Raw genomic sequence first — 14808 nt, 5'->3', positions numbered from 1 at the left:
ATCTCCCCTGCATTTCTCTGATATTGCAGCCCTGGTGAAAACAAACAAACTATTATTTCTAACATTAATACACATGAATAGATCTCTACATTTCCTTGGATGCTTACTTATATATTAAACAGATTTATCTCCCCTGTTTATTTTTCCCAATTCTGCAGCTCTAACCAAAACCAAATGTTGACAATACAATGACTGGGGGGTACGATAATATAAAAACACATGTTCCCCTTACCGCACCTGGAATTAGTTTCGTGAATAAATCAGATCTATCTCACTGCCAATCTTACATATCAATGTTCATAGCGGTCTGATGTAGTGGATAGCTGGTGCGGAGACTATGCTAGTGTACACACTATCAACACACAAATCGCCTGTGTATGATAACGAACCCGGACAGCTGACGATAGGTAACTTTCTCTGTCCTTCATTAGTGAAGACAAAACACAGCAGAGATATGACTTTAATGTAGGATGGCTGTGTTTAAAATAGTCAGATCATGTCAAATGCACACTGGACATGCATTTTCGCTAACATTGTAGACTGTTTCCTGGCTCCATAACCATTCATAACTTTTAATAGGAAAATGCTTGTTACATAATCCAAAATTCACCAAGTTCTCCGACTAAAAGTGACCAAAGTCATCATATTCCTAATGTAGAATGAAAACAATTAATATCCTTTATCTTCATGAAAAAAGGATGAATATTTATTTACAATTCAGAAAACTTTAATAGAAAGAAACCCGTTATATTTCACTAGGACATCCCTGCGAGAACATAACTTGGTCAGTTTACAAAGAATTCATGATTGTAGCATGTTTATTTGTTATATGTTGTCATTGTCAGAGCCAAATTATTTGGCCTATTTAGACAAAATTAAACAGTGACTACAAGCCTACCTCAGCAAAACCTGCCTTATTGGCTACAGCAACGAGCGAGTTTAACTCATTCACCCCTGAAATTTCTTAATGGGCTGTTCCAGCCTTTGAATTGGAAGAGTTCAAATGTTTCTTTAGGGGTGAATGATTTAATAGTTTCTTTTCTATTGTCATATTAGGAGCCTGTCTACAGATATAAATTATCTATCTGTGCTTTCTCCCTTTGTAGGACTTTATAAACAATTTATTATAAATGTTATAAACATTTTTAAACTTGCATACCTAAATCTCCTAACTTCTATAAAAAAAATCTCCCTTTTTTGAAGCTTTATAAACAATTTATTTGACTGTTGTAAAATGTTCAAACTTGCATAATTTAACCTTCATCTAATTTGTGTGGAATAAAAATGTCAGTGAAGACCGGATATTTATCACAAACTTTAAAGTCAATAAAGTTTAATACCTTTGAAATTGCAAATTCATCAGATATGTGATTTAACACACAAAAAACAGACAGCAAAGTATTTTAGCAAATTTACTTAGTAATAGTAAACCTCATATCTCCAAAACCTGAATTCTGTCCTATAGAATATAGATAAAACTCATGTTTCTAATTTTAACATTTACCATAAATGTATTGCCTGTTATTTTGAAATATCTTTAAAATAAATTACCTTAAAAGGTTTTTTTAATTCGATGTTGATGCCAGAGGGAGAATTGGACATTACTATCTTAAAGTAATTTTAAGTGCAAAACTGAAAAATCCTTTTTAATTTCGCAATAGTTATCAACTGAAGTTGAAAATTAACTTTAAAGCAAAGAGGTTTTACTTTTTTTTCTATTCTAATACTGTTGAATTTAATTTCAAATAAATTTTAATCTGATCTTGAACCAACTTAATTCCCCAAAACTACTTAAATACAAACAGCCACATTTTTTTGAAACATAACACTTTTCCGATTTATTGAACAAAAATAATTACAAAGGGATTGAACAGTATATCCAGTCTCTGTATCCCACATTGTTAAACTATAGGGACCAGTAAATCACACATAACTATAGGTTGTTATACTGTTGCTGTGGCTGCCAAAGTAATGAAGAGTGACAAGATCCTCCACAAAAAATCCAGCATCTGAAACCCAGTCCGACATTACAGCCCCTCATTTGAAGATTTATATTTTTGTTCCACCCTCCACCCCCTTACTCCCTCTCCTCCCCCACAGCAAATTACATCCAGAACACTTGTGATCTATTTCTACCCTGACGTCCCCCTAACGTAAGTAATCTTACCACGATTTACCTATGATAACCACAGGAGGTATATTCCTTAGACAGAGGGTATAATGAGTGCTCAGATTATTTAGGACTATCAGGATTTATCTCTGATAAGCCCAGGAGGAGGGCCAAGGAAAGGGGTGGTGTATTTTTTAAAGGGTACTAGAGTACTTGGTTCATTCAAGTCTTAATGCCAGGAGATGTATATCTAAACGCACTCCTCCTCCACGCTGGTTATAAACAGTTGGGGTGTTGTTTATCCTGAACAAGGACTTACTATAGATAAAATACGGTAATCTTGTAATTCTGTGCGAGGACTTACTACAGATGAAATACGGTAATCTTATAATCCCACACCTGGTAGGAATATCACTGTTAAAATAGCTTAGTCACGATATCGTGCTTTAACACATTAAAGGATAAGTTTGTACATGACTCTAAAAACTTCACCTTAAATCATTCAACAGATAGCTAAAGATTAATATTTGTTTTTGAAGATTTTTAATTGGATATTAATCGCTGAGTATCTTTTTCATTGAGAGTTGGATTTCTTTCCACACCAAATCCTTAGAATTGGAAAGTGATCGTGTGATGTTCAACCTGTTACTTCGGGGGAAGTTTATGGTATCAACTTCACATCACCGAAACCCCCAATACTTGGTCTCCTAGGTGTCTTCGAGGCAAAATGCTTTTATTCAAGAATATTCTTATACAATTTAGCCTTAAAATCTTCGACATGTTAGGAAATCTCACATGGTGCTTTTTTGAAAGACACTTGAAAATGCGAGAGAAAAAAAAAGTAGTATTGAATTAACCTCTTTCTTTTTCTCTTTGATTTTCACTTTCCACTTGGTTTAGAACAAACACATGTTTTAAATCTGATTTGTACCATATATGTAACACTCCTGGATGTTCCCACCATTAACACAACTTAAAGTTGATGCAATTTTTATATATGTAGACCGCGTGTTGCAGTATTTCAGTTTTTGTCTGTCTATGGGTGTCGGACAGAATGTATCAAGAGAGCAAGATTTTCAGCATCAGCAGCCGAAGAGTACATACACATCATAATAATGTTCCTAACATAAAATTTTCTTTGAAATATTACTTTTTGATTTGTAATTTCTATCAAACTACGAAGGAAATGCATCATATTCTATCCAAAATCATTAATTATTAGAAAAATAATTAAGACAGTTTCCTTTAGAGCTAATTACCTAGGGTGTTCAAAGTACAAGACAGGAAAAGCTAGACAGAAGCAGAAATAATTGCACAACTGCTTTGAAAATTTTGAATTTAATTCATTCAGGGATAAAACAAGATTTTAATTTCCAAAGTCGTCTGTTTTTAAAACGTCTCTCTTGAATTTGAGCTGACCTACAAAACAATGGTCTGTCAACTTTTAAAGTGCAGGGGTCATTTGAAACATAGTGCTACATGTTGTTTTGTCCATGGAGTGTGTTTTATGTACATGTTCCAAGTGTATCAAATACCCTAATAGGTAAATCTCTCCTCGCCTACACATACTTTATAAGTACCTGCCACCTCAATTCACCGAATGACGAGCAGACAAGTTTATATCTTCCGTAAAATGAATCAGCAATCTTCGTGACGCCATTATCCTCATGAATGGACTATTGGTCGCAGAACTTATGTCTTTTATCTGGAATCTATTTTTCTGTTTGTTATTGTTTTTGCAGTCTGTTATACGACATGTGCCGACGTTCCCACCCTTTTATCGACTGCCTCGGTGTACCTACCACACACAACAAGTCCGTGGTCACAATTAGGTCTTCCCAGTACCAGCGTAGCCACATTTCCGATCCCTTTAAAGGTCAATGCTATTCATTCAGTTGTAAAGCTTTTTTTTTCTCTTGAGAGAAAATATCCCTCAAAGCATAATGTGTTGACGTGTTTGCTGCTGAAATGTAATTCTAAATGGAACGCTTCCATCGCCTCTCCCTAACTTTTTTCCAACTTGACACATTCCTAACCTAAATTTTCTCTGTGTGTACCACCTAGCTACGGAGTATTTCATCTTTTTCTTTTCCTCGTTTCAAAAAAGAAAAAAAGAAAGATTTATGCATACTTTCACATAAATCATATAAGTCATATTCCATCCTATTTTTCATAACCATTTTATATCACCACTTACTTTTTTATTTGCTTATTTCTGCCTTTCCATTATTGCACTTTTGAAACCACAGTTTTTACTCTTACTTGTTTTTGTTACTGTCTTTTTTCATTAGGTGTAATTATGGTTGTCGTTGACATCGTGAGTTCGCCAACTTAAGTGGCCTGTTGGGGTAGGCTGCTGAGCTGAATAATTGATTCCGAGCCGATGCAAGGCGATAAGCAGTTAGTGTCCTCATCAATATTTGATTTCTGATTGATGACGGGTCTGTGTATCTGAACGGCCCCTATAGCTATGTCACCTTACTCTACTACACACACTGGTTGCAAAACCCCCAGAAATATGGCGTCTTTGTTCTACCGAACTTCAGCACAGTCTATTCCGTTAATCAAATCTGTACTGTCAGTACTGTTACTTTTTATGCAACAAAATGTCACGCCCAGTCAGGAAAGGTCAGAAAAGGTTGGGCAGGAGTCGGAGGGGTTGGGAATGACCAAAGAGATATATTTTACTTCATTATGTAATACAGACAAATTGAAAGCACCTTTCAAGGTCACATGGCAACTCAGTTAAGCAATTCATAAGGTCACAGGTTCAATCAATAACAAAACATGGTATTTGAGATATTGAGCTAGGGAGGGGTAGAATTTGATTGGTCAGAATACAAATCAAGGGGTCAGTAATAGAACAATAAGAATGAGAGATGAATGGAAACAATAGGAAGAAGAAGCGAGAGATAGAAAGAGGGAGTGATGGAAGGGAAGAAAGAAGGAAGAAATAAGATGCAAAGATGAGGTAGCTGTGGCAGGTGAAAGGTTCTTCAATTTTCAAAAAGATATTTGTGTCTACATATAATAGATTTCTTAAAAGCAAAGGATTTCTTTTTCAAGTTTTCATTGTTCCCAGCAGGACTGATAAAAGGTGTAATCTACCATATTCATCAACTCACTGCCAACAATGGACATTCTTTAATCAGGTACAGTCTGTATTGATGGTCTACACTTACGCAATGGAATTTTCCTTTTAAAGTTTTGTTTTCTATCTCAAACTTTTATTTTAAAGTTCTAGATGACAATCATTTATGGTCTAGCTATCGTGAGTGAGATTTTGTTGTGTTTTTGTTTCTAAGTTTTGTTTCTGTTCAGCTCACAAACAGGACCTATTGCTTCAGTTCTGTATCAATTATCAGGTAAGTGTACTTCTGTAGATACATACAGGTATGACAATGCGCGCTGGTAACACAATCGGTTGAGATCACAGACATTGTGACGGCGTTTCCATGGGGTATGTGACTAAATGTAAAGGAGAAAAATATTTAACCTCACCATCAACACGCAGGGACAAAAATCATAACTCAAATTCTATATGAAAAGACAAAAGAAGGATCTGAAAGGACACAAAAACAAAAGGGAAGGCATCATATGGCACCCCCTCAATATTCAGGAGACAAAACTAGGTGCTTTGGATGGGAAAGTGTTTCCTACACCACATGTGGCTACTATGTTGAACAATTAATTCCACAATGTTTATATATAGTTTGTCTTACTACTATTCATAACTGAAATTCTTCTTTGTCCTTCCCCTGCTGAAATGTGGATATATAGGAGAGGAGCATCATAGAACCTGCCTGTCTCACTACGAAAGTGTTACGAAGTTCATACCATCATCAATGTACTCTTCCACATATTGTTACAAGCATGACCTTCAAAACTACAAGTTTTGTAATTAACTTTTTTTCTGCTTTTAACAGAATTGGAAAAGTTTCAGACAGAAATATTTTGGTTATTTGTTTTAATTCTTTCAAACGAAAGCTCAATTGAATTAGAAACAATTATTTCGGTTTCACTCAAACAATACGTGGTTTTTGTGGTTTGGAACATGGAATTTGGTTAAACCAGTTTCGACATTGCAGGCCAGAAATATAAATAAAACATCACCTTCATTTCCATAATCTTGTTCTAAAGTTCAATTTGAAATCTACAGCGACACACAAGGCAATCGCAGCCACTTACAGCTGAAAGGAATTTTCAACAGAAAACTAACTTCAAACAAGCGATTTGCTTAATCCCATAAAAAATCTGGCCGGCTATTTGATGTCAGTATCCAGATTAACACTAAGTCCTGCTTTAAATCTGTAAAGCTGTCCCACGTATCTCTCTACTTAGGCTATAGTACATTGGCTAAAACCAGCACTTGATACCAATCCAATAACTAAGTCATACTCTCCAACAATATCAACTTTCTGGCAGCAATATGAAAGTGTGGGGCTAACAAAATCTCTATCACATCATAATGGAGCTAATTCATCTCGATAGCGGTTCATAAGTGCATGCTTTCATTTCATGTTTATCTGTTAAAGTCATCCTTTCATTCATGATAACACCGTTTCATTTTATTTTGATATTTCATTTTGACAAATGATAACGGCCTTCGCTTCCACTTTTCCTGCCACTTCTCGTCACCCTATCTTTCACTTAACTGATAGGAAGCTCGTTATAAATCGTCTAGAATATGAACATTTGACTTGAAATAAACTTTAAAAAGTGTTAAGGGAAAATAGATATAAATTGCCTCACATCCGACACAATGAGATATATCCCAATGCAGAACAATTGTGTTACCTGATCTGTGTTGAATCATTGTGTCAGTTATATCAGACACGTCTAGCCAAATAAACAGACATTTGTATAGCTCAAACATTGATGCACAAAATTAAGTTCCAAATAAATTTGTCCATTTTTTATTCTCGTCAGGGTATGATAGAGTTATCTCCCCTCTCCAACCCCTGTCTATAAATAGATGCACAGAAAAAGAAAGAAGATTAATATTTTCCCATGAAGAACTTTTCAATATTCACATGCTCGTGACTCTAATGTCATGATTTAGATTAATAAAAAAAGAAAAGTTTGTTTCATAACATAAGGATCATTTCGTAACCCATTCATTTTCATTAGCAATTTAAAAAATCAAATTTCAAATTATTAAAAAAGGAAAATTTTGTTTCATCATTGGCGATACGTAAACATTTTCATTAGCAATTTAAAAAATCAAATTTCAAATTATTAAAAAAGGAAAAGTTTGTTTCATCATTGGTGATGCATAAATATAAGTTATTGTTTTATAAATTCATTTCGCACAGCAATTTAAAAAAAAAAATCGAAAGTAAGAAAAGATTATTTTCATCTTAAATGATAAACATTATTATCGTTTTGTATAGCCCAATCATTTCCATAAGCAATTTCATCACCACAAATTTTGCAATATCTCCGAAATGACTTTCAGGGCAGGATGGAGGTGAAGTTATAATGCTGCCCGATTGATCTATAAAGAAGACAATACCACCCACACTTTTACAGTAGAATACTATAAACAATTACTACACAGCCTCAGCAACAAAACTGAATCTGAATACACAGTGAGGTCAGACTCAGAACCGAAAATACAACTGGACATGAACCATCTCCACCTTTGTTTATATAGGGTATTACTGGCTGATCTAGAGATGTTTACAGGGAGGCAGCTCCAATATCTGGTAATGGTCAAATGATGGTCAAACCGCCCACAACCTCGGGCAGACTGACCATATAACTGACCACAAGTACGACACATGGCACCTATCCCGGGCTAAATCTGCCAAGCTTGATGTTGTTAATGATATTGTGTGGAGAGATAGGCTTAAGTGCTGACAATTCTTTTCCAACAGGAAAATTACACATTGTACTGAAACCTTTTTTCCTGTACAAGCTATTTGACCTGTCTGTCAAATAACATCAATTTCTGTTAAACATAGTGCAGCCCCAGTCTATAAAATCCTTCACAAGCAAAAATTTGAGGAATTCAAAACCATATCACTATTACGAAAAACATATGTCTGCAATCCAAAATTTCACACCAAACTACTCTTATGATACAGAAATAAATCTACCTGTTGCTTAATATGGAATTTCAAATTCTCATTCAGAGAAATCTCTGAGAGATGTTGATATCAATTAAACAGTCAAACCTGCTCATGCAACCACCTCAATTAAGAGACCACCTGTGTTAAGAGGCCACTTTCAATGTCCCCAACGAAGCGATTGGGTTGTGAACTGAACATGTATGAAAACACCACCTGCATTACGTGAACGCTTTTTGGACTTCCTGTTGATGGTTTCTTAATACAGATAAAACAATTGTGTTCGTGAGACAAATGAAAATATTGTCTCTACCGATATCAATAAGTCTCTACTCAATATCTACAATGTAACTCACATGTGCCTGAGCCTCATGGACGCCATCTGTTGCTGCCACTGTAAGATTGTAGATCTCTTTGGTCTCGCGATCGAGGTGTCGTGCAAGGTGTACACTTCCGTCGACAGGACTGATGAGAAAGTCACTGTTGTCGTCACCACCTACAGCAAAAACAGTGACAAACTGTAATGTCACATGGCAATAGTCACATTTCAATCAATTACCTTCGTAACGGTGGTGATGTCAAATGTCCCAGTAAGGTATTATGCACTAATGACAAGAAACAGCAGGACTTATGGTTGATGCCGATTTTCATGACATCAAGTACAGCAAGCAGAATTTAGATAACTCAAGACTTTTAGAACATCGTCACACTAGTAGAATTTAGAGAAATATATGGTTTGAGGACATCCATGAGATTGCAGAAGTTAAGATTATGGTATATATTTTCTAAATTTTCACAAAATCAGAATTATGATAACAGATTTTTAGGACATCGTGTCATACTTAATCAACATCCAGACATACTTTAACACAGTATTTATTCTGCAATAAGCCCAAGGATGCCAACACATTAACTCTACCTCAAAGATGGGGTGGGCTTATTGGGTCAATGAAATAGCATTTGTTAGCAATTTTACTGAACTGTATATGACATTGGTGGGTTAATTACCAGACACTAGCTTATTGTGGGATGAAATCAGTAAGATTTTATTGCATCACATTTTCAGTATTACGGAATCTAGAAAAAATATGAATATGGCGAAGAACTCCATCCCGACAACTGAGAACAAATGAAAGCGCTGAAACAACAAGAAAAACAACATATAGCATACCTATGATAGAAAACCATATCCTGTCCTGATCGGGGTCCCTTGCTGTGACCAATCCTAGCATCTGACCAAGCTTACAGTTCTCGGACACCGGCTCAAACATGTACACTGATTGGTCGAAACTGGGTGCATTAGGTGAGCTGGTTGGACGAGGTCTCACCACAATCTGAGCTCGAACCCTGCTCCTCCTCTTTACGTCGCCATTGTCTGTAGCACGGATCTGTAACCATGACAACATATACAGTGGATTAAAAACTAAAGACAAGGAACAGGTTTTCATGTTGATATTTGGTTTATGAGAAAACAAACACATAATTTACAGAAATTCTGAAGCAGGCTGAAATATGATCAATAAATAAAACATTAATAACCAGTATTAAGCTTTGGTTAACAGTGCTATTGTTGCATCCTTATTGAAAAATCCCAGTCCACAGTTGAGTTTGTCGCTTGAAATCGTAAGTTTTATTACTTAACTACAAATGCTCTATGTGGTGTTGAACTCTCCGGGGAAATAACTGCCATGCTGTAAAAAAAATCTCTATAGCGCTCAAGAGACAAGACCATCAAGTATTCTTCAGCAAAGATTCTGACGACAAGACATTCAAGCATTAAGATAAGACATTCAAACACTCTGAAGACTAAGATGTTCGAATACACTTTAGATGAGATTTCTGTCCGTCAAAGGTGTTGCAGTTTGACAAGTTTGAGATGTTTTCAGATAAAAGTACCAACCTTTAACTCGTACATCTTGGGTTCCAGGGCTTCCACCGCATAGATCATACCGGTTGTGGCATTGATAGTGAACTCAGTCTGTTCCCTCCCCCGAATCTTGTATGTAATCTCGGCGTTTCTACCGCTGTCCTTGTCGTCCCCAAACACGCGAAGCACAGGCATTGGTTTACTTCCTGGAGACTTGGCCATGATGTTAACTTTGTAATTCCTTTGGAGAAACTTTGGTTTGTTGTCATTTTCGTCAAGGATGTTGATAACGACCCGTGTGACTGACGAAAGACTTGGTGTTCCATTGTCACTAACGGCTACCTGAAATGATAAAAAAAACAAAAACAGTCAGTATTTTCACTTATAAAGTTAATGTCAGAATAGTTTTAGTGAATTTTGTAAAATGTGACACATGCCATTAGACCAATCTACAATTAAGTATATCATTTGTTAAGCACATAATAGTCATTTTAACAGTACATGTTTATAGCGTAGTAGCGCTGAAATATAAATTTTACATCAGTCCTAACCCTAATCTTAAGAGAGATGGGATAAATGATACTAACCTTATTCTCAAAATAAACCATAAATATACAAAAGAGTATGTGTCTTTATACATCCGCAATCTTTATTTAGTTTCTAAAGTTTTCTTTTTCATATTGATTTTTTATTACTTTTTTTTTTAAATATCAGTTTTTTCATTTATCTTAAGATTTTTTTAAAGAGGGAGTGGGGATGGGGGATGGGGTAGGTGCTAGGGTTGGTGTCAGGCTAAAAGATCAAGCATGATTGGGTTTATTGTTGCAACATATTTTAATCAGTAGACACAGGTCAATAGCCGAGTGATGGGAAAATATATTACACAATATCATCATGAAAAATCCTTAATTTATATACCTGGTATTGCTATAGTATTAAGTCAACTCATCTTATATATCAGTCTGGGATTAATCTTAATATCTACACAAGAATTGAGAAACCTGGAGAGCACATTCTCCACCTGGAGAGGGAGGAGATGGTTTGTTGGGGTATAAGTGGGCTGTCTACCTGATAGTGTATTGGGTTCCAGACACCTGGCTTAATAAACAAACACACACAAATATACAACCCACGCACAATTTGGAGATTTATTGCTTTCGGCAAATTGAACAAAATCCCGCATGAACTATGTAGTCAAGTTCTCAACATTAATGAAAGATAAAGAGATAGCATTGCAGTATTGAAACAGTATCTGCTTGTCTGCCATTGAAGTTCTTTGACAAAAGGTACAGGAAATAACAGATCACACAATATCCTGATTCAATGTGGCTTAGCCTACCATTCAAACTGAGTCATGAGCAATCCTCCCCCCCCCCCCCCCCCCCCCAAAAAAGGAGGCTCAAAAGGAGCCGGGGCTATGTATAGAGAGGGTTTGTTCTGGGCATGGAGATCAGTCACCCCACGTATTATAAATCAATACTGAATGAAAAAGAATTTGTTCCTATAACCCTCATTGTGAGATACTGAAACACAATGTCCATGTCAAAAAAAATTTGCTGTAAGGTAATGGCTTGCTTATAAAACTACAATCACTGTAGAAATTGGACTTTCAATCATTCTCTCTTTTAAAATTCAACAGTAGAATTCGGAAGATAATTAGTAAAAAGTTAATTAAAGTCTATAATTGAAATAGAATTCTTTTGTTAAATTCCAATGTAGAGAAACTGACTGTTTTGCCTGCTGGAGAAGAATATGTTTTCTTCAGGTTTCTGTAAAGGTTAACCGACTTTTATCACTTTTGCAATTACACAATAAGGTGTGGGTAATAGTCAACCCACATGCATACTCAGCAAAGCTGTCATTGGCCGATAAAAATGGATCATGACATCATGCAGCCTGTCAAGGCACAATCACATGTCATACCCACATATCTTTCCTTGAACAGTAAGCGAGCAGAATAAAGTCTGATATTTTTGGACAAATATAAAAACGTATTTATAACCAGCTTTAGAAGACCTTAGACCTGAAGAAACTAGACCTCCACAGTAAAATAAGCTTTTAAGGGCTACATTGGACCTAAGAAATAAGTTTTCATATTCGCATAATTCCTTTTATCATATACAATGGCTGTTAGACAGCGTTTGAACACCATCATATAATTTTTTGGTATGTAACATTATGTAGTATCACCCTATGTAAAGTCACAAGGTACTTAGTACAGTACGATGCTGTCACAAATTTATGTCAACAGGTGCTGTTTTACTTCATTTTAAGCAATTAACGGCTGCAGAAGAATTTATTAGTGGATGGGTATCTGGTTAGGTATGTTTTATGTTTTACAGAGACAATAAGCCATGTACTAGTCTTATGAAAATGATATCTGTTTTGTCAATTTTTGAAACAATTTCAAATCAATGTTATCAACATCTTTAGTTAACTTTGTGAATCAGATCCTATAATAACTCCTTGTCTGTCGACCAATAACAGGACATGTTACAGATTGACCTCTGATCTGAGTGACATGTCAATAATTTGTCCGCCCTTTCTGCACATCTGCCATTCAGGCCCCCTGGGATTTTTTTTGCAATAAATATCAAATTAATTTCACTCCTGACCTCTAATTTTATTTGCAGGGTTAACTCAGTGAAGGAATTGCTGACCATCAGCAGTACTTGTCCTCGAGCTGTTGGTCACTTAAATGACTATTGTGGTGTATGCTGACCACCTCAAACCAATAGCAAACAGCAATAACCTGATTCGAAGCATCCCCACTCCACAACTGCCCTCTCAGCCAGGTCACACCCCCAAGGACTTCAGCTAGTCCCCTTCGGTCATAAGATTATTGAAAACTGTTCTCACACATAATTGAATAGAATGAGCTCTCAACTTGACTTCATCACTCTATCTTCTGCCTGAAATGCAATAATATCTAGTAGCAGAGTTGCAGCATGACCAGACACAACAGCCAGAACTGATTTCCTTCAGGCCAAAACACACAGGACAACCAATCCTATCTTTCCTTTTATAGTGCACTAGCTTACAGCTCCCCGAAAAGCTGGGAAATCCTGATGGGATGACTCAAGAATTCCATCAAACACTTATATAAATATCACTAAAAGGATTGACAGCTATATCATAGTCTACAGGATTGGCAATGATCATTCATTTGAAAAATTGTATGTATTCTACCAAATACATCACTTACGAAATCTGAATTGTGTTTTGGTGCTGAAATCAAAGATGGCCACCATTAGAAACCTTGTCAGACGGTAAACGTTGTATAATCATGAGACGGCCAGATCAAAGGTGATGATGATGGGGCATTCAGTGTAGCCTTTATCTGCTCCGTCTACATAACCAACCTTGTTACACTAGTATTTGTCTATTCTTGTCTATTCTTATTTATAATCAATCTTTTATCAGTGGCCCTTTTAGTAATAATATCACAGACTGTACATTAAAGCCTTGTTAAAAAAGTAATCATCTAAACACACAAATAACTATTCAACCTTTATCAAATCATATCACAATATATAGGTGATCATGGGGAATGATATGCGAATCAATAACTAATCACATAGAAAAAAAAATGTAATCATTCCTTGCCATCTTCAGCAATTAATGAACATTTATTTGAGTTATGCCCCTTGGTGATCACAGTTGTGCCCCTTGGTGCTGTGCCAGACATACTCATCTCCTTTAATCAAGCTGCCCTGCACTGATTCCTACTGGGGGGAAACAATAGGTAGCTGAGGACAAAACAGACACTGATGTCCAAAGGCATCGCTGGCCATTGGTCATTTATTTCAAGTTAATGATCACCTTTGTCAGCCAGACTAATTAGAAACTGTAGGAAGTGATCAGAAGAGCCTTGGTTTTGCCGTCCATCACTGATCAGTGTTCATGTCTTGACCGATGCCGACCTATCTGGAATAGTTAGTGTCATTGATACTGACAAAGACAGTGGTCATAGATACCAATAACTGACCAGTTATAAATAGGTAAGTCAATGTTACTGAGAAAAGACAATGGTCACTCGTATCAATATCTAACCAGTCCACAGTGTTCATTTGTGGGTTTTTTTTTGCTGTTGAGATGGATTAATGTTGCAATACAACCCTATCTTATCTAGTTAGTGTCCATGGTTACTGGACTGACCACTAATGTCGTAAACGCTAACTAAATGTCCAGTTTCATGAAGTCACCGATATTCGTGACCAGTCATTCACACTATCTAGTTTTTCAGGATGGATAGAAAACTTATAACAAGACAATCCAATAAAAAATTTCTTCATTCTTTGTCCATCAGCAGCTATAAATCAACGGTCAATTCGTGGTCAGCAAAGCTGAGCCTCTATAATAGAGCTGCCACCACCTATGATTAGCTAGGCTTCTGGTCATTACAGATGTTTTTTGTGATGTGTATCGCCACCAAATTACCTTGCTTAACAGTGTTTGGTAAGGTTACTGTTTGATTGTGTTACAGCGATGGCAGCCATTATGATGTTTGGTCTCACTGTCCAGCGCGATAACTAGATCCGATTCTGTGTCTGAGGTATTGATCTTAGCACCTATATAGATGTATGATTGACACCTAGGTACAAGAGATATTGAGATTTTCTTTTCACAAGAGACCTGCGAGTATTTCTCCATTTTACAGTCATCCTCAGGTCCTCAATTATATTAATGTTAAATTTGATGCACTAAATCTTCAACTGAAAACAGAATATGCTCATCCTACAAAGTGAAATGATCACCCT

The 14808-nt window shown here is 36.1% G+C and overlaps 1 protein-coding gene across 7 annotated transcripts in view; it reads right to left on the bottom strand.

Annotated features, from left to right (window-relative positions):
• LOC110447185 (protocadherin Fat 1-like) overlaps nt 1-14808 on the bottom strand; it is a 150489-nt gene that overhangs the window by 40612 nt on the left and 95069 nt on the right. For all 7 annotated transcript variants that reach the window (XM_021492711.1, XM_021492714.1, XM_021492717.1 and 4 more), the window contains exons 5-7: nt 10082-10390; nt 9353-9569; nt 8538-8677 (exon numbers count right to left, since the gene is read on the bottom strand). In XM_021492711.1, the coding sequence (XP_021348386.1) occupies nt 8538-8677; nt 9353-9569; nt 10082-10390 (666 nt within the window). The remainder of the gene's footprint in view (nt 1-8537; nt 8678-9352; nt 9570-10081; nt 10391-14808) is intronic.

The sequence above is a fragment of the Mizuhopecten yessoensis genome, unplaced genomic scaffold (genome assembly GCF_002113885.1).
Source record: "Mizuhopecten yessoensis strain PY_sf001 unplaced genomic scaffold, ASM211388v2 scaffold3229, whole genome shotgun sequence".
NCBI lineage: Eukaryota > Metazoa > Mollusca > Bivalvia > Pectinida > Pectinidae > Mizuhopecten > Mizuhopecten yessoensis.
The sequence above is the reverse complement of the archived record's forward strand: the minus strand, read 5'-3'. Positions and strand labels throughout refer to the sequence as shown.